The following is a 19,849-nucleotide window of genomic DNA, read 5'->3' as shown; positions in this document are numbered from 1 at the left end:
CAGTTCTAATAACAAAATCTGAAAGGGAAGAACAGATTAGTGAAGCTCCTTGGGCATCAATGGAAAAGGGCAGTGTAAAGCATTATACTCAGTGGTTCAGAAGCCAAATTAGCGATCAACATTACCCAAAAGAGCCACAGTAGTGTGAATTCATTCTTTCATTTTCTATATACTGTATATATTATTCTCACAGCAAAATGAATTACCAAGTCTTCTACAATTGGTTAGTAACATAATAAAAGCATCCTGATTGATTAATAACTTAGACTGGTTAATACTTAAATCACAGTGTTTTAATATCATGTGTTGAAAAGAGCCACAAAAAACACATCAAAGAGCCACTAGCGGCTCCCAAGTCTGTTTGAGTTTCACTGGAGTAAAGAAAAAACGCATGAATGCTGATATATATGAGTAGAGAAGCAAGTCACAAGAAGAATACAGAGCTTAGACAGAGAGGTAAAAAGGAGTGCTGGAAAGACAAAAGGGCAGATGATAAAAAATGTAAAGTGCCTGAAGCTGCTAGTCAGAGAGGTGACCTGACAGTCTTGTATAAGACAATCAAACTACTAGAACTGAAAACTGTAGCAGAATTGGAGGCCCTACTAAAATGCAAATGGAAAGCCCCTGAGGTAGACTTGGCAGAATTCAATTTTTATTTTTTAAATAATTTCAACAGATAATATTGATGTTTATTTTTAAGCATTTTTACAGATTATCAATTTACATTTTCATAGTTTTGGGACATTATGGGGGGCACTATTCAATGACAATCAACACTGAAATTCAAAAGTTAAAGCTTTTATAAGCTGTTAAAACACAAATTGTGTTAACATTGTAGAGAGTGGCATTGGAACAATTTGTGCAGCGGGGGTACAGAGAGCCATGGAACCAAACTGTAAACCCTGTATATGATGGAGACCACTTCAAGCACCCCAACTGTAAAAGATTTCACTTTCCTTAATGCTCCCTGTGAAATTTGGAAATACTGCAACCCCACTGCCTCCGGTTCTCTGTCCCAAGAGAGGGAGTCAGTTTCAGCCTAACAACTCATAAATATTATTTCTTCTTAAGTCTGCTGGAACAATGTGTGTGTGTGTGGGGGGGGGGGGGTAGCTGAGAGAGTTGAACCAAAGTGTAAACCCTGTATATGATGGAAACCACTCCAAGGCCGGGGGTCCAGCAGCAGCAGCAGCATCACCACCACCACCAACGTTTCTTCTGCTGGGTTTGTGGCTGCTAACTGGGGCAGATTAAGCTGAGCGGCGGCTGTTACCCACGAGCAGCGCTGACAGCGACCAGCTGTACCCACCCCCCCCCCCCGGGCGGGATAACGGCGTCTGCCCTGAGCCGTCTCGGCGCGGCTGGTTCTTTCTTTAACGGGAAGGGGGCGGGACTGACGGGGTCGCCGCAGCCAATGGGGGGAGGCAGCGGCGGGGGCGGGGGGCCTCGGGTCTCTCTGGGTCTTGGGAGGGGAGGGGGCGCGAGGCTCCATCTCGGCGCGAGCGGGCGGCGCCATGGAGCTAACGGCCCCGCCGCGGCCCTGGGCCTTCCTCTCGCTGGCGGCCGCGGCGCTGCTGCTGCTGCCGCCCGGGGCGGCGGGTGAGTAACGGGGCGCGGAGGCGGCTCCGCGGGTCCCCGCCGGCTCCTTTCAACAACATGGCGCAGGGTCGGGCGGGCCGGCGGGGCTGCTTCCCAGCGGGGTGACCCCGACCCCCTTGCTCCGATGCCGCCGAGCCAGGAGCGGGGGCGGGTCTGAGCCTCCCCCAGGCCGGCCACAAGTTCGAAGGCGGGCGGTGGCGGGGACGCGCGGCTCTGCGGCATCCCGAGCCCGGCGGGCCCAGCCGAGCTCCCTGCGGGCCCCAGAGCTGGGAGCGGCCGCTCTGGCCCGGCCCGGCCCCTGAGCTGACAGCCCCGGAGTGACCAAAACAAGTCTCCGGCGCTCTTCGCTTGAGCTGGGTCCGTGTCCTCCCTGCGCAGCCACGGGCTCCTCCCGCCCGTGCCCGCTCCCCGGAGCCATGGGGCTGCACTGGTGTGGCAGGAGACGGTGGTAACTGGGGCTTAATTCGGTTTAGAAAGGCGTTATTGATGGTGGTCCAAGAGAATGGGGGAAAACCCAGCTTGACCCTCAGATCCCAGCCTGAATTTGTTTGGGTCTCTCCGGGGACGTCACGCTGCAGTAAAAGACCCCGTGGCGGTGTCTCAGAGCTCGGGTCAACTGACCCAGGCTCTTGGGTACATACTGTAGGGCTAGAAATAGCAGGGGGCTGGACCCCAGGCTCTGAAACCCGACTGCCGGGCCGGGTCCCAGACCCTGAACATCTGCCTTGTTGTTTTCAGCCCCACAAGTCCGAGTCACTTGGACCAGGCTTAGAGACTTGCTCCGTTCATACATCCTTTTTCTTCACTTTGTCCTCTAGAGTTTTCTTGCACTATGCTTCGCCAGGTCTCAGCAGAACTTTGGGACTGAAGGGAGAGTAAGGATCTAAGGACCTATTCTCCAGGCATTAGTGTTGAGCCACTATTATACTTTGACATTTTGCAAATGCAAAATATACAAATGGGTGACAAGGTGCTTCATTTTATTGCCTTCATTTATACACGTTTTTAATAATTGAATATTTTCCCTAATAATAATAGGGAAAAAATCTTGTATTCCCTTCTCTGCATTTCAGAAGACTATTTTTATCTCTACCTACAATTATGAAGTCACATAACTTGGCAACTTGAAAATAACTTGTCAATCAGCTTCTTTCGAGTTCTAGTTCTCTTAATGAGACCGTAAGGCTACAGATGCTAGAGCAGCACAGCTGCAATGCAGTAGTGTAGAAGCTTCCTTCATTGACGGAAGGGTTTTTTCTGTTGATGTAGTTAATCCACTTCTCTGAGAGGTGGTAGTTAGATTGATGGAAGAACTCTTCTGTCGACCTAGCTGCATCTGCACTAGGGGTTAGGTTGACCTAACTATGGTGCTCAGGGAGTGAAATTTATCATAGCCCTGAGTGATGTAGCTAGGTTGACTTAAGGCTTCAGTCTAGACTAGGCTTGATAGTTCTCTGAACTATTCAAATCCTGTCATCTTCTTGAGACCTTGCTAATCTCCTTTCTAGTGCTCAAGCTCTTTGCTAGCTCATTAAGCCAAGTTTTTAAAAATTTACCAGTCAACTTTTAGTCAAAGCACTATATCCAATAGCTATATTGGTCAATACTAAATGTTGGGAGGCGGGAGGAGTGCAAGTGATCTTCATGAGCAGGAAATGCTCTGGCTAGAAGTCCATGTCCTCTGCTATTCCCAGCTTCTGGCAGCAGGGAGGGTGCAATAAGTTTTGCAAGAGTACTGACTCTCAATGATGCTAGGTAGGGGTCAGATTTTGGGGAAAGAAGGAAGTGATGTATTTTTTACAAGCTTCACCCAATAAGCTCTGTCCTTTGAGCTAATGTTCACAGTAACAATTGTACAATGTTCAAAATATGGTCATGCCTGTTCTCCTGGTGTGGCTTCTTTTCAGTAGAGTCTGAATACGTTCATGGGCTCTGTTGAGCTTTTCAGGCTTGACTTGGCCTTGGTGATGCTCATAGGTCCTGCTTGGCTCTCCTTTGGGGAGGGGTGGGGTTAAAATCCCCACTGGGCTTTGCTAAGCTCCTTGGGTTTGGCTTCTTCATGACTGGAGGCAGAAAAAAGTGGCGGTGTGTCACAGTCCCTGGATGAACTGCGCCTCTGACTTCTCTTGGCCTCTCTGAGGCTAGCCCCCTATATATCACCTCTCGCTTAGGATGGAATCATGTGATTCTTCTTGTTAGGGGGCTTATTCCTTCACCCGCTTCCTTCCCTGGTCCTTCTCGCATGAACAGAGAGCAACAATACCCAAAATCCAAAGGTGCAAACAATTCGATGTTTATTGGGGTGAACTTCCAGCAAGCATGATTCCAGTTTCCTTCCTTAGTGTCCTCCTTCCGAGCTCTGACACCCCAGAGCCTTACACCTGTGTCCTTGTTCCCATTCCTGCCCTTAGCCAAACATGATTCCAGTTCCCCCACCCCCATTCCCTGTTCCCATTTCCCCCTTTAGCAAAACATGATTCCAACTTCCTTACCCACATTCCCTGTTCCCATTTTCCCCACACCCACCCACTCACTTCCTGATTGACTGCAGGCTATATAGTAAAACTTGAGTTCTGCTTTGCTATACCTTAACCAATCATTTTCCTGAAATTTAAAGAACCAATCCTAACATATTGTAACATGATTATGTAACCAATTATATCCCACCACCTTAATTAGTTTACACTCAGCAAAATTAATTATACAGCAGACAAGAACAATCACAGAACCAGACAGAGATTATACAGACAAACAATAGCAAAGTGGGAACTATAATGACAAGACAATACAGAAGTGAGGATTTCACATCCCAGCTATTGATAAGTGAGTTCTTGCCAGACAGGATGCTATCAAACTAAGTTTCCTTTTACATTTTCTAGGCACTTCCCTTTCTCTGGAGGCGATAGGCATTATCAGGACAGGATTGTATTCCTAACTGCCCAATAGCACCTGATTTCAATGTGGCTAGTTTGGAATGTGAGGAGGTGACTGTTCGCTTCCTAGCTTATGGCTGCCTCTGCTGCTTAGCCAAAGGCCTTAGCCTAAGCACAGGGCCTGAGACTTTCACAGTAAGAGAAGGCCCTTACACCGGCAGACAGTGATTTTGATTCTTTCTTTTGTACCTCTATAACTAGCCAAGTGATGATAATACACCTAAATTCTTAGAGTATAGGCCTTTACAGACAGGCCTGAATATCTATATCCTAATACTCCACCCCTTTTTTTTCTTTTTCTTTTGGGATCCTCCTGCCCCGGTATCCCTGGAAAAGCATAGGACATATGGCGACACATTTCCTGATAGGGCCAGGCATCACGGTGGAAGGTGTCGATATTCCATTTGTCCCACTGCCCCTTGTGTAGTATAGTGCCCTGCACCTTCTCTCGAACGGACATACCACACCTATTCCAATTAGTGTTCCAGACTTCTCATTAGAGTGGGCCTGAGAAGGTTGGGTCCGGGTTGTCTAGTACACTGCAGGGTTTGGAGGGCTTATTACATTACTTATAGGTTATCTCCCTATGCAGCGTAACACAAGTACAGTTAACAATACAAAATCCACGGCAACACCGAGTCCTGACCACTGCAGTATGGTCCAACATCCGAGACACCCCCAAAACACTGTCTCTCCTCCTTCGACGAGGTCACGATCTTATGTGTCCAGTTGCTGGCAGTTGCAACAAGCTGCCCCTGCAGGTTTTGCTTGCTTTTGTCCATATCATAAGTCCATTGAATGTTCACAGAGAAATGGGATATTGTCCAAACCAGCTTGACCGCTTGGTATGGCATCAGGCAGTGGGCCCTGGCTTATTTACAGCAATAAGATTCACAGATCCATTTGTGCACCAAAGTCCATATAGCAGCATGTAGATGTGTGTAGTTTGGTTATGGGCTGGTGTAATTGTGCCCCCAGTAATATGTACATTCCCAGAAAAACACCTTATACACGGTACACCCAATTGTCCACCCCTTGCATAGGCCATTGATCCTGCTCCTCTATAGTCATAGGAGAGGGGCACATCCAAACATCTGCTGTTGATTTACACTATTTTACACACCCCTCCATTGATTCCCAGTGAGCTCCTCCCCTTCTCATTATTTCCATAGGGCTTGTGGGGACCACCTTGGTTGCCATTCCATTTCCAGGTACCATGGTAGCTATTACACAGGTGCTGGCCTCCTAGTTGAGCATTTTGCATTCCCATACACATCTTTCCCTCCCCCCCCCCCCCAAGGTCAGCCTTTTGAAGCCATCCCACACCCATGTCATGAGGTTTTCCGTTCATTAAAATGCAACAATGCTAGCAACAAGACAAACAACACAAAACATGAACAAGGACACAGGTGTAAGGCTCTGTGGTATCAGAGCTGGGAAGGAGGACACTAAGGAAGGAAACTGGAATCATGATTGCTGGAAGTTCACCCCAATAAACATTGAATTGTTTGCACCTTTGGACTTTGGGTATTGTTGCTCTCTGTTCATGCGAGAAGGACCAGGGAAGGAAGCGGGTGAAGGAATAAGGCCCCTAACACTTCTGCTCTCAGACTGCGTGTTAAGTTTTAGTCCCCTGAGTATCAAACTTGATCACCTCTGCAGGTCTGAGTTAAGCTCAGACTTTGACATTCTGTTACTCTCTGGGGCAATGACAGTGGTAATCAGTGGCCATACAATTTCCTTAAAGCAAAATTTTATTTATTTAGAACAAATGTTCTCTCTGTCGTGTGTATCTTAAAAACTATAAGCCAGCCTAGTTTATCAGGCATTTAACCATCTTCCACACAGGGACCCTGGTTGGTCTAATTTCCTGAAGACTATTCTGAGACCTCTGGGGTCTGGAGGGCATACTCAGTTCCCTAAACTCCCAAACCATTTCTCATCCAGACTCAGGGAGAGACTCCTTATAAAGTTGTGTATAGTCCTTTTGATCACACTCCTTCTCAATGGCAAAGTCACTTGTTAGCCTGGTGACCTGTTAGTTTAAAAGTTTGTCACCAACAAAATGCAAGCCTTGTTCTGCCAAGGCTGGAAACTAACAGCTTGTCAATTGTCTTTCTGTTGTGTACCTAGATGTTCTTATCTGGGAAGCCATTATGTTGCTTCCCTGTTCTTCCCCACAGCCCCAGTGTAAATTAGATCAGTGCATTCACACGGGAAAGTTTTATAATCCAATGTAGAATAACTTCCCTCACTCACCTATTACATACAATGTTCATAAAATTATTATAGATTGTTACGTATCAGCTCCACTTCTGTCACGGTATATACCAAGTGAACCCATGGGTGGTGCCAAAATGAACTGGCACATTAGATGTTTCAGAACTTGAAAATATGATCTTCCCTCTCTTTTCTTATATACTTTGAGCCATGAAAGAGTAAACAATGTTAGCATTTAAAGTATTATCATTGGCATCTGAATTAGCACCCATGTAGCTGAATGGTGCACATAATACATTAGAGCTTTAGTTTTAGGTTCTGCAAACAGACAGTTGTCACTACATCTGTTACACTTGGGTCATATTTTGAGGCTGTATTGGCAATTATATAGAGACTTAGCTTTCACGAAAAAAAAAATTATATTCTGTAGAACAAGAAGGCAGCATGAAGGAGGTGCTGGTACCAGCTGAATCTGAGACCTGCTTCAGTGGGCTCCATCTTTTGTATTTCCCGCAGATCTTTTGTGGTGCATCGTCCTTCTTTGTGAGTACTTCAGTTCCTGTCTTTGTTGTTACTTGGGAAAGCAGCAATGTGAAATTTAGATTATTCTGATCAGTTTCACATTGCCTGTAGAGTTTTGAATAGATGAGTGAAACTGACCAGAGTCTTACTAATTTCAAGCTGCTTAGGAAAATCATAAAGAACAACAAAGAAGTGGGAACCTGGTTTGTAGAGTCAAGAAGACAACATCCAATTGACTTTTATTTGGCTTATATTGGGAGCTATCTTTGAAGTCTTAAGGACTAAAGTTTTTTAAAGAGATTAATTTTTATAGAAATTGATTCCCTGAGCTTCCTGTTTGAGAGGAGTTGTCCTGCTGTTAAGGAAAAATGCAGAGTTTGGCTCCAAATCTAATTTGGGTGAACAGTTAATTTGATAACATCATGTGCTACCAAAAGACAATTTTTTTTTGGCCCACCATTGATTTTTGGTAGTCCATATATGTGAAGAGATTCATTTGATTTTCATGTAAGCTATCCATTTTTTATTTATACTGATGTCAAAATATGTAGTCTGCAGACATTAGATCCTTAGTATTTGATTTATGTTATGTCAATTTTGTCTTCTGTGGTCCTAGGAATGCCATTGTGTTTTAAACTTGAACTGACATCATTAAATTAATACTTCAAAATAATTTTAAAGACTTTTATTTATCTGGAATGTTATTTAAAGAGACAATAAAAATAATAGCAGTTCAGAGAACTGATCAATCTAGAGGTTACTACTTGTTTGGAAAGCTACAATGTAAATAAGCGAGTGTCCAGCTGAAGGCATTTAGCTGCAGAATAAGACTGTGTGTCAAAACAAATGGAGTTTGTTCTGAATGGGATTTAAGGTGCTGACTGGTGAACTGAGGGACGGACACAGACTTCTTTTTTTTAATGTTAACCTAGCAGTAATCAGGAGATTGCTAATAGGTGAGTTAAGGTGGTAACAAATCCAACAAGAGGCTATTTACATTGAAATGAAAATAAAAGAACGATATAAGAAATGGCTCCTGGAAGATCCCAGGAATTCCAAGTGGAATGTGTGCAGTGTCCTATTTACACGTTATCATGAGAGCTACATGTGTATGAAGTGTCAACATTTTTCCATTAGGGAGGCAAATATGCAAGAGCTTCAGTTGCAATTAGGAAAGGTAGAATTGCCATACTGGTTTATATCAGTGATTCATCTAATCCGGGAATTGCATCTTTGACAGTAGCCATACCAGCTGCTGGAGAGGAAGGTGAAAGTAACCCTGCATTAGGCAATTCTGCCAAAGAGAATGCCTTATACTGAGGCTAGCAATATCCAGTCCACTATCAAGAAAACAAGCACTTGAACTGGAATCATCAGAAAGAGAGAGAGACATATAGTTGTAATGTATGCCATAAATTCGTTTTTTTAGAATTGGCTATTTCTAGACCAGCAGATCTTAGAAACTACTGCCCAGTGTGATGTATTCCATTAATTACTCAAGAATCAAGCAAAGAACCACTTGCAAACACAGTTATTCCCTACCAGTTTCCCAGTCCCCCTCACAAGTGGGATTCAGGGCTGATCGCTGTGATTCTGGCCTTCAGGATCTCCAAGTGGGATTATTGCAACTCTCTGCAAGTGTGAACACTGTAGCATGGTGCTCCTCACTATTTTTGAAATGGGGGCCATTTTGGTAAAAAAAAAAACCCTTCAATGTGAGAGCCATGGGGGGTTGGGCTGAGGGGTTTGGAGTGTGAGAGGTGACCCAGGGTAGGGCAGAGGGTGGGGTGCTGGAGTGAGGGCTGCGGGGTGGGGCCAGGGATGAGGGATGCAGGAGGGGGCTCAGGGCTGGGGCAGAGGGTTGGGATGGGGGGGCTCTGGCTGGGATGTGGGCTCTGGAGTGGGGCTGGGGATAAGGAGTTCAGGGGGTAGGCAGTGCTGCCCCAGGGCTGGGGACAGAGAACTCTTCTCCCCCCCCCCCCAGCCCTCTCCCTGCCACCAGCAGGTAGCTCTGGGGGAAGGAGTCCTCTCTCCCCACTGCTGACAGGCAGCACGGGAGCTCCGGGGAGAGGGGCCCTCTCTTGCCCCTGCCGGCAGCAGGGAGCTCTGGGGCTGTGGGAGAGGTCCACAGCAGCCCTGCAAGCCTGAAACTTGCTCCCCTCCCCAGTTCCCACCTACCTTACCTCTCCTCTCCAGGTCCCTGCTGTGTGGCCCTTTAGAGCTGCTGCTCAGCTATTTCTAGCCTGCTGTGCAGCCATGCAGCTTAGAGGAAACCTAGGGAGCCGCACTTAGGGTCGATGGGAGCCGCCACTGGCTCGCGAGCCTTGCAATGAAGAAGGTCTAGCATTTTAAAAATTTCAGTTAGTCCACAGTGCAGCAGACCGTGTCCTTGGTGTTAGCTCTTTTCTTTGTTTCTACTTGCTAAATGGCACTGAAAGCCAAAAGTACGCTCTATACAGTTCTTTCCTAATAACTGCTGAAGTTTCACTAAAATATTATCTGATTAGGAATTGGTGTGGGATGAGCTATAAAATAATCTCTCTATTCAGATGTGGACCACAATTTTTAAAAAGTTTGAGAATCCCTGATTTTAGGTGATATAAATTTAACGTGGAAGGATGATTTTCATAATCTGAATATCTATATAGATTGTTCAATCTATATTAGTCCATATCAAGGATGCCGGAGAATGAGACAATAAATGGTGTAATGATGAAATTTTGTGAATAGGGTCCAGAGAATTAAAAAGAGATTGGAAATGACAGTGGGCATCTATCGCAGATCTCCTAGATTGAAGAAGAACTACAAACAAAATTCTAGACCAATTATTGAGATATTTGAAATGGGATGTAGTTTTCATGGGGAATTTTAACTATCCAGATATCAGCCAAACATAATGCTCAAAATTGTTAATAAGTTACATAAGACAATCTTATGATCTGAAGTTGACATCATGAACCATTTCTTACAACTAGAGGAGAAAAGATCGAGAGTAAAGTGAAATTTTGGTACCAGTGACTATGGGCTATCTGAATTCACCATTCTAAAGAATTGTTCACATATACGCAATACTAGGGTATTAGAATTGAGTATGGTAAAGTTTAGGAAATTAGGACATCTATGAGGTATAATTGAAAAGTCTGCATTACGTCTATTGAAGGACCTTTTAGAGTCCTCAGAGGTTAAATGTTTGTAGCGATTATCCCTAAAATTAATCACCCAACTTAAAAAAATTTATTTTTCCCAGTAAAAATTAATCACCCAACTTAAAAAAATTTATTTTTCCCAGTAAAAATTTTTATTTTTCCCAGTAAAAAATTTATTTTTAGGAAATTAGGACATCTATGAGGTATAATTGAAAAGTCTGCATTACGTCTATTGAAGGACCTTTTAGAGTCCTCAGAGGTTAAATGTTTGTAGCGATTATCCCTAAAATTAATCACCCAACTTAAAAAAATTTATTTTTCCCAGTAAAAATTAATCACCCAACTTAAAAAAATTTATTTTTCCCAGTAAAAATTTTTATTTTTCCCAGTAAAAAATTTATTTTTCCCAGTAAAATGGGAAAAAGTTCAAAATACGAACTAAGGAGATAAAACAGAGATGTATAAGTGAGGGGAAAAAAGAAAAAGGTCAAAAGGGCTTAGGTTGGCATCACATGTTTTAGCCATTCAGTAGCCTTGGAATCAGCAGTGTGGATTCTGGAAAGTCATCCTGGTAGACCAGCATGAGATGAGCAGCTAATTAATAGGTGTGCAACATCCTTCACTCTGCTGCTGCACTGAGGGCTGTTTGCATCCCCCAGGTGTGGTCATGAGTCTCCTACCTCACCCACCCTCATCTGAAATGGTTCAGCTTGCAACAGACATAGCATGGCAGCTCGAAGCCAGGCAGTTGCTTATCTGTCAGTGATCTGTGAGTGATGCGGAGGGAGTTTCTTAAGAGAGAGCAGATCATTACCATTCTGCTTGTCACGGAGTGGCAGTGTCTGCTGTAGAGATGGTTGGCAATGTAGTAAATGGATAGGTCTTCTGCTGATGAGTCAGTGATGAGGGGCTTCCCATATAGCTTTGAAAAGTGGTAGTTGTGGTATCTTCTGAATTTTGTCAGGGAGGTTCTTTGCTGTAATATGAGGCTTGATGTTAGGAGACAGGATATTAAAGAGGACTCGTATCACTTGGTATTTGTTGGTCTCTCTTGTTGTTATGCTCATCGTTTGATTCAGTTGTACACCAGCTAGCTTTGTGTGGGAAGAGTTTAGCCGTACAGGAGCACAGTATTCTCCAGCTGAGTAGCAGAGAACTAGTGCCAAACTGTGCAGTGTTTACTCATTAGTTCCCCAAGTTGAGCCCACAAGCTTATTTAGGAGACCATTTCTGCTCTTTATCTTCTGAGCTTCCTTGATTAGGTGGTCCTTGTTAGGTAAGCGTGTGAGTTAGAATTACTTCAAGATGTACTGACTTAGGGTCATGTGCCAGTCATTCTCCATATAAGAAGATGTTGAGTTCATTGATATGGTTGAGATGAAAGCTTGATGATACTGTCTTTGACACGCTGGGCTTAAATCTCCACTTCTTGCAATAGCCAATGATGGCTTCCATGTCAGGTTGTCCCCAGTTTTCTTGAAGTGTATATCTCTTGAAACAAGGCAGATGTCCTCTGCATACTTAAGATATTGGAAGCAAGTCATTTGTAAATATATTGGAAAAAAGTTGGAGCAAGAACAGATCCCGGAAACTGGAAGAGGAGGAGGGGGCCAAGGGAAAAAACATGTGGTGGCTTGTCAAAGAGGAGTCTAGGAAGGAGACGTGTGCACCTGTGGGGAAAGTTGCTCTGTGTGTGTGTGGAGGGGCATTTGCGGAGTCTAAAAACAGGCCTACTGGTTGTCTTCCCCCTACTGTCCATTGGGACTGGGACCATACCAATGTGCTTTATAAAGTAGGTGGCTTCTGTCCTAATGGCTCAGCAAATCCATCTTCCATCCTTTCCCCCACTCCTTGATATATGAGGTTGTAATAAGAGTCCAGAGTTCCTGGGAAGAATGGAGCTGCTTGCAAGTATTTAGTGTCTCTTAAGAGAGCCACTGGCAGAGCAGCAGTCCAAGCACTAAAAGGGTCAGTTTCTACTTGCATGCCCAAATTACCCACTTACCTAGGGAAAGTAATTGGAGATTTACAAGGCTATACTAATATGGGTTCAAATAATTTTGCTGTTGATCTTTATTCCCTAAAAGGATTTCCTTGTGCACTGTCCTCCATACTCACTTTTTAGTAGAGGATTTCTCTTCATGTGCTGCTTCAACCATCATATGGCAGAGGGACCGCCACCCATATGCGAACATCAGTTATAGTATTATATTAAACTGTAGCATTCATATTCCCTTACTAGAGTTGAAGGTTTACAATCGTGACTTAGGTTCATGTGAAGTTGTGAATGTAATGTCAAATTGGAAGCGTAACTTCAGTCCTTAGTAATATAATGGATTACATTGAGAGAGAACCTCTTCAGATATTTATTGCATAATGGACCCATGAACAGAAAACAGATTAGGTTTATAAAGAACAAATCGTTGTAGACAAACTTGTTGATTGTATTCTTTTTATAGAATTACCAAATTAATGGATGGAGGGAGTATAGTAGGTACATTTAGAATTTAATAAAGCATTTGATAGAATATCTCTTGGTTTTGAAACATTCAAAATAGCTTTGTTTTGGAGCACAATCACAGAGTTTGAAAAATGTCTGACAGGACTGTAAACAAAGAGAAATGATTTAGTACCCTGCTGGCTGTATAAATAGAGTGAAATATTACAGAGGAGGCAACATTCCTTTAGACCCTTCTGTGTTTTTACTTGATATACAATCGAGGAGGGTAAGCCTTATTTCCTTTTCCTACCTCAAGGAGTTATTTCCTACGTATCAAACTCTCAGATTATGTGAGACTCATACAGACTATGGCCTTGTTTTGGAAAAGGACACTTTCCTTGGTAAGCTGGCTGTTGCAACAGTAATACAAATAATAATAAATAACAATATTCAGCATATAGGGGCCCTAGTCCTAGACCAACACCCCACTGTGATAAGTGCTGTACAAATATAGAATAAAAACCATGGGAGAGACAAAAATGAAATGACTTTCCAGTTTGATTTATATATTGGATGCCATCAGGGCCAAATGGAAACCTTTTAGGAAATCAAATGCTGATGACTCATACGTATTAAATCTCAGTTATTGTGGAGTATAGTTTATTATGAGAATTCTGTTTGTATTTTGGACTGTATGAAGTTGTTTGTGAATTCTTGAATATTCTAGATGTGGCAATATCCCTTACTGACTGTGTTTATAATGGAATATTTTATGGTACTTTTGATTTTTTTTTTTAAGTAGATAATCTATCCAGTAGCCAGTAGTGGTTCTACCTGTTTTTTTGGCAGTTGACCTTAGATGATTTTTCCATTACAAAATCTTAAAAAATGCAAAGCCAGTGAACTCTACTTTTTGCAATGCTATTGCTTAGCAGCTGAATCTGTTTCGCTATAAAACATTTTTTAAAAAACAAACATATTTTGTTTCAAGGCTAAGTTACTGTTTTTGCCAAATTTCAAGCTGAAGTTAATTTATTTTATAGTTGTAATCTCCTAAAACTGCCTTATACTAGAAATGCTAAAAGACTGTTTAAAGGAAAGCTGCTCTTAATTATACCGTAGCTAAATAAAATATTTACTAAACTAAGAACATTATGCAACCTGTTTATGATGAAGCTGGTCTCCCTCAAAACTGCAAATATTCCTCTTCCTTTGAGAATTCACAGCGCCCCACCTGCGACATCTGTTCGTTCCTTGCAGTGCCAGAAGTGTCAGCAAGGACTTGTTTCCTTTTCCACAATGAGAACAGGTATAAATGTGGCATTTGACTAGTATATCATCTGTATGTTACATGTGCTACTCCTGGAGTAATTCTGTGCCACTGCGCAATGCAGAATTTTGCAGAAATTAATGTGCATGCAGAGTTTCCTTTACTGCACAGAAATGGGCTGCAGTGCTGCTAGCTGCCACTAGGGACTGCTGGACCCAGCAGAGCTGAGCTCACACATAGAAGACACTGCTGGGGGGAGGGAGCTAGAGGATTCCTGGCAACTTTAGTTCCCAGCGTGCCCTGGGGGAAGGAGAGGGCAGCGCACAGGAAACTCCATGCAAGCCTGGGACCAAGCATCAGGCTATTTCTCCCTCTGGATCCTGGGGGGAGGGAGCGGGTGTCTGGGCAAGGGGGTGGGGCATGGCTGGGTTCTGGGTGGGGGAGGGGATGTGGGTATCTGGGCCGGGGGGGCCCATGGCTGGTCTCTGGGGGGTGGAGATGTTGTGGGTGTATGGCCCCCTGGCTGGGCTCGGGCGGGGGGGAGGGAAGGGGTCACAAAAACAGGAACTGGGTTGTCATAGCAGTTTCTTTAATTCTCTACTCCTGGGTGAATTTTTTGTGTGTCTGTATTGTTACAGACATACTTGCTGACAGGTATTTTGAAATAAATTACCAAAATAATAGAAACTGGTGTGATTATGTAGTGTTATTTTGACAAATAACATTAGCAGAATTTTTAATTTTTTGGTGCAGAATTTTTAATTTTTGGTGCAGAATGCCCCCAGGAGTAACGTGCATTTTATTAGTCTGGTGAAATCCATTTAGACCAGTTCACAAGGAGTTTAATGCATGGGGTATGCATACATGTGCGCGGTTTTGTTACACAATGATGGTTTGTGTTTTGTTTTTTTTAAAAAAAAAAGTAGAATCTTGCATCATTATGTTGGCACCGCACATAGATGCATGCGTAGTTGAGTGGAAATTTCCATTCATTAAATAATGCTCTCTTAACGTTCTGTTGGCACTGTACGTGCATGCTCTAATGCAGGTCCCCAAACTTTTCAGGGTTGTGCCCCCACCTTACCCCTGACTGTGTCCTCCTGCCCCTCCCCCAGAGGCAGGGCCGGGAGCAGGGCAGTGGCTGGTGTGTGTGTGGTGGGACGCAGACAGGGATAAGGGGGCTGAGGCTGGGACAGCAGTTGAGGGTGGGCCTGGGGCCGGAGCCTCGGCTGAGGCTGGGACAGAGACAAACCCGTGGCCAGGTGTGCTTTGCTCCCGCCCCCAGCCTCGGCCCTCGGCTGGGAATGGAGCAGCTGCCGAGGCTGGGGGTGGGCGCAGGAGTGGAGCCGTGCTGAGGCTGGGAGCGGGCCAGATGTGGAGCTGGGAGCCAAGGTTGCAGCAGGGGGCGGGACTGGACAGAGCTAGGAGTAGGGAGGGGCTGAGTGGCACTCCCTCCCTGCCCCCATGGGGGGCTGTCCTGGGTCCTGCCATTCCCCCCTGAACGTTCCTCCGCACGCCAGTTTGGGGACCTCTGCTCTAATGTGTATGTATGTGTGTGAAATTAGGCAGAGTGCTGAAAGAATGCTGTTTCATTCTTTATAATCTATTAATATATAGAATATAGCACATGAGTTAAGGTTCCACTCATTGAACAGTGAGGATGAAAATAAATATTGAACTGCTGCTCCATTAATTGCACTGCCCAAATTGTACTTTGCACGAGGGAGAAATTATCCTGTAAAAAAGAGCACAGCAAAGTGGCAGTTAAAATTGCAGCCTTAACTTCAGCATTTCCTGACTTCTGAGTGCTTCAGCTTGCAACCTCTGTGTTGCTTAGGGCTTGTCTGCACTACCGCGTGGGGTTGATTTAAGATATGCAACTTCAGCTATGTGAATAGTGTAGCTGAAGTTGACGTACTTAGATCTGCTTACCGCGGTGTCTTCATTGCGGTAAGTCAACAGCTGATGCTCTCCGGTCGAATCCGCTTGTGCTCCTCGTTCTGGTCTATACTAGACGCGATAAATCGACCCCCGCAGGATCGATCGTTGCCTGCCGATCCGGCAGGTAGTGTAGACAAGCCCTTAGAGACACACTTCCATGCACACTCTTACCCACTTGTGTATATGTATATATCAGTGGTAGGTAACCTGCGGCCCATGGGCTGCACACAGCCTGTCAGGGTAATCTGCTGGTGGGCCATGAGACTGTTTACGTCGACTTTCTGCAGGCACAGCCGCCCGTAGCTCCCAGTGGCCTCTCTGTCTACTGTGCTAGGCTGACAAGCCTACATAGAATCATCAGATCAGGTTATCTCTTCCTAGCTAAAAAAGTCTGTTCACAGAATGAGTCTGCTAGCTCTCCCGCTGAGACTACTTCAGAGAGTATACTCCGTTCTTTCTTTGCCTCCTGATATAGATAGTGGTCTGTCCTCAATTCCCTTCCCTCCCACTGCTTCTAGCCATATGTTGGCTCTTGACTGTAGCCCCCAGTCTGACCTCTGGTCTCCCTTAGGATTCTGTTCTGCATAGGTTCCTGTTTCGCACTCATCAACATAGTATCTGAGCAACTTGGAGTAGCACATTAAGCAACATGACTAACATCTGTCATATGTGTTTTCTCATCTTCTTTCTGGGGGAGAAGCGTGTGCAGTGGAGTGTTTTGTTTTGGAATTTTTAAAATATAATATATATACACTCTCTTCTACTGCTGCAGACTCCCATTGACTTCAGTGAGTTTTGGATCACAGTGAGTTATATTTGATAGCATGATCTAAAGTAGGAAGCTAAACCTAGCAGAATAAAATTATAAAGCCAATCAAAGAACTCATATTTGTAAACTGATTCTCTGGCTTTTTGATTTATAGGAGCCATCCTGTATGTTATACCAATAAAATAAAAACCAGCAGGATCTTATTAAAGGGGAAAAGGCAAAATGCCACATTTATTGTGAATACAGAAAGAATCATAGTAAGCAGTTAGTTATAGCTGTAACATTCCATTCAATTTCATATTTATTCACACATTCATTCACACACACACACACACAGGGTTCTGCAAGGTTGTTATCATAGGTACCAGCCTTAGAGTTGCTCATGCCAAGCCACTGGCCAGGCGGCCTGGACATGAGGAGGGAGCAGGGCCTTGTCAGATGCTCATCAGACGCTCCTGGAAATTGGTTTGCAGAATCAGACCCCAAAGTTCTCACTTTCTAGAGTCCATTTTTATAGGAATTTCTTCCTATGCCAGTCTATGGGAATTGCTTCATCATGTTGTTGCTGAATCAATCAGCAGATGGCACATTCCTGACTGCTCCGTGCTGCCAGATGTTATCTTGTTCTTTGGTTTTCCCATTCTTGAGGCTGTTGGGTGGATTCCAGTCTGCCCTCCGGGGGTCCTCTGGTTATTTCCACTAGACGCCTTCTTCAGCCGATGGACACTAGATTCTTAGGCTGGCATCTCCCTGATCGTTCAGTTATTATCCACACCAAGCATCCATCCACATACATCCTCTATCTCTATTTTAATCACAATTGTTAACAAAGCGAGATGAATACAACAAAAGGGCGGGGAGTCTCTGGGTGCTGTTTCTGTTGTTACAGAGTATTGCTTTGAGTCTCTCTCTGTGTGAGTAGTTGTTACAAAGAATTGCTTTGAGAACAGACTCTGTCTTAGAATGTACTAACACAATTAGCAGCTTGCAAGTTTCACACAGAGAGGGAGAGAAACAGTACCAAAAACCGAGAGACCTCTTAATTAGTAATACCCTGGAATTTAAACTATGGGGAATCAAACTCATTTGTGATTTTAATACAGAACTTCTTTAATATGATCCAACAGTATGATCTAAAGTAGGAAGCTAAACCTAGCAGAATAAAATTATAAAGCCAATCAAAGAACTCATATTTGTAAACTGATCCTCTGGCTTTTTGATTTATAGGAGCCATCCTGTATGTATCTTAAAATATATCAAATCTGACATGTAATGGATGTTAGCATTTATTCTTGTGCTAGTTTAATAATAAGCCAAATGGATTTAAAACAGAAAATTGTCTACTCTGATGTGATTTTTGCAGTTTTGTAAATTTTTAAAGTATATATCCTAGTGAATTTAGTTCTGGTGAAAGCTGTTAAGTTATCAGCCCTGGGGTCTAAATCCTCTGTGTACAATCACTTCAGGAACAGCTTTCCTACACTGTTTTGGTAGTAGTCTTCAATCCTGTCTTGGATGGACCACCTTAGGCATTGTAAACATTCTGTGACTGTTCAATATATAGCATCTCTTGAGTTCTGAATTTTAATTCTAAACATTAAAGAACATGGATGAACTGCAGAGTGGAAAAGCATAAACAGTTACTTTTCAAAACTTCTATAGAACATTAAAAAGGTAGTTAAATTCACTGTGTCTATTTAAATTATTTACTGATGCTAAGGAATTCTTCATTTTTCCTGTAGGTATGTCATGTTGTTATCATGCAAAGGATAACTTAATGTGCCGTGATGTTTGTGAACAGGTAAGCTTGTTTTAAACTTGGGCAGTAGCACGAAAATTGATTCACTTCTGTATTTGTATATTCAAGATTTTAACAGTTACTTGAAAAGTGGACCTGAAATTGATAAGGGTTTCACTCCCACAGGGAATATTTATATTCGGTACATGTAGATACTGAATGTCACAAGAGACCTTGGTAGTCTGTGTAATAGTTCTGTTGTTTTAATGAACAGATTTTAACTTCTAAAGCTATATTCTTCCCTCTGATATATGTAAAAACTCACATTGAAATCAGTGGGAGGTGCATGTGCATATTTTAGGTCAGAATTTGACCAAGAAGCATCAAACTTACAGATGTGATTCACACTGATTTCTTAGTTTATCCTTTACCTCCTCCTGCTTTTCCTGCCCCCCCCCCCGAGTTAGATGTCCCTCCCCTTGTAAAGTGGCTTGAGTGACAGCTGGCACAGACTCAGACTCTACACCAGGAAGAGCGCCTGGAATGAAGGAGCACTTGAGACCAGCAGCAGTCTTCCCTTCTTCACCAGATGAGGGAATAGTTTTGTCTACTTCCACTCAGTTTGATGATTTCAAAATTGTTCATGGCAGATAAGTTAGAAGTCCTGGAGCTAATGTAGGAAATATCACATAAGCTTTTGAACATTCTGCATTTCTTCATGTCTAGAAGGCTGGACATGCTAATTAACATGGGGCTATAGGAAGCTTAATTTTTTCCATAGTGACTTATGGATGTGAATCACAGGAAATTAATGCTGCTGGCAAGAAGAAAACTCAAGCATTTAGGATGTGGTGCTGCCAAAGACTCATGAATATCTCCTGGATGGCAAAGGAGATGAATGCTTGTGTAAGAAATATTGGAGAGAAGCAGACCATGTTGTCAGAAATCAGTAGGCATGAACTTAGGTCACATCAGGCACAGAGATGGAAATACCCTAAAGCAAGTTATCATAGAAGGAATGGTGGTAGTAGGGGATGACTGGAGAGAGATGGTATGTGGCAGATCACTGGGATGTCAGCTGCTAAGTACATGAAGCTAGTGATGGATTGATAAGTCTTCTTTCTGCTATGATGTCACCAATATTCAGACATGAATAAATTGATTTTACTTAGTCATAGAGTTTAAGTCCAGAAAGGACCACCAGATCATCTAGTCTGACCTCCTGTGGCCATCAACACCACTCAGCACCTTCACACTAAACACAGCAACTG

At 43.5% G+C, this 19,849-nt stretch overlaps 1 protein-coding gene across 2 annotated transcripts in view; it reads left to right on the top strand.

Annotated features, from left to right (window-relative positions):
* The first annotated feature begins 1,460 nt into the window (after positions 1–1,460).
* RECK (reversion inducing cysteine rich protein with kazal motifs) overlaps positions 1,461–19,849 on the top strand; it is a 139,001-nt gene continuing 120,612 nt past the window's right edge. Inside the window, exons 1-2 of one of the 2 annotated variants that reach the window (XM_048839399.2) lie at positions 1,461–1,599; positions 18,583–18,641. In XM_048839399.2, coding sequence (XP_048695356.2) covers positions 1,515–1,599; positions 18,583–18,641 — 144 coding nt within the window. In that variant the 5' untranslated portion in view covers positions 1,461–1,514. Of the gene's footprint in view, positions 1,600–14,015; positions 14,170–18,582; positions 18,642–19,849 lie in introns of those variants that run through there. The other variant, XM_048839398.2, reaches the window with a different exon arrangement.

Source organism: Caretta caretta, chromosome 2 (assembly GCF_965140235.1).
Source record: "Caretta caretta isolate rCarCar2 chromosome 2, rCarCar1.hap1, whole genome shotgun sequence".
Classification (NCBI taxonomy): Eukaryota; Metazoa; Chordata; order Testudines; family Cheloniidae; genus Caretta; species Caretta caretta.
The sequence above is the reverse complement of the archived record's forward strand: the minus strand, read 5'-3'. Positions and strand labels throughout refer to the sequence as shown.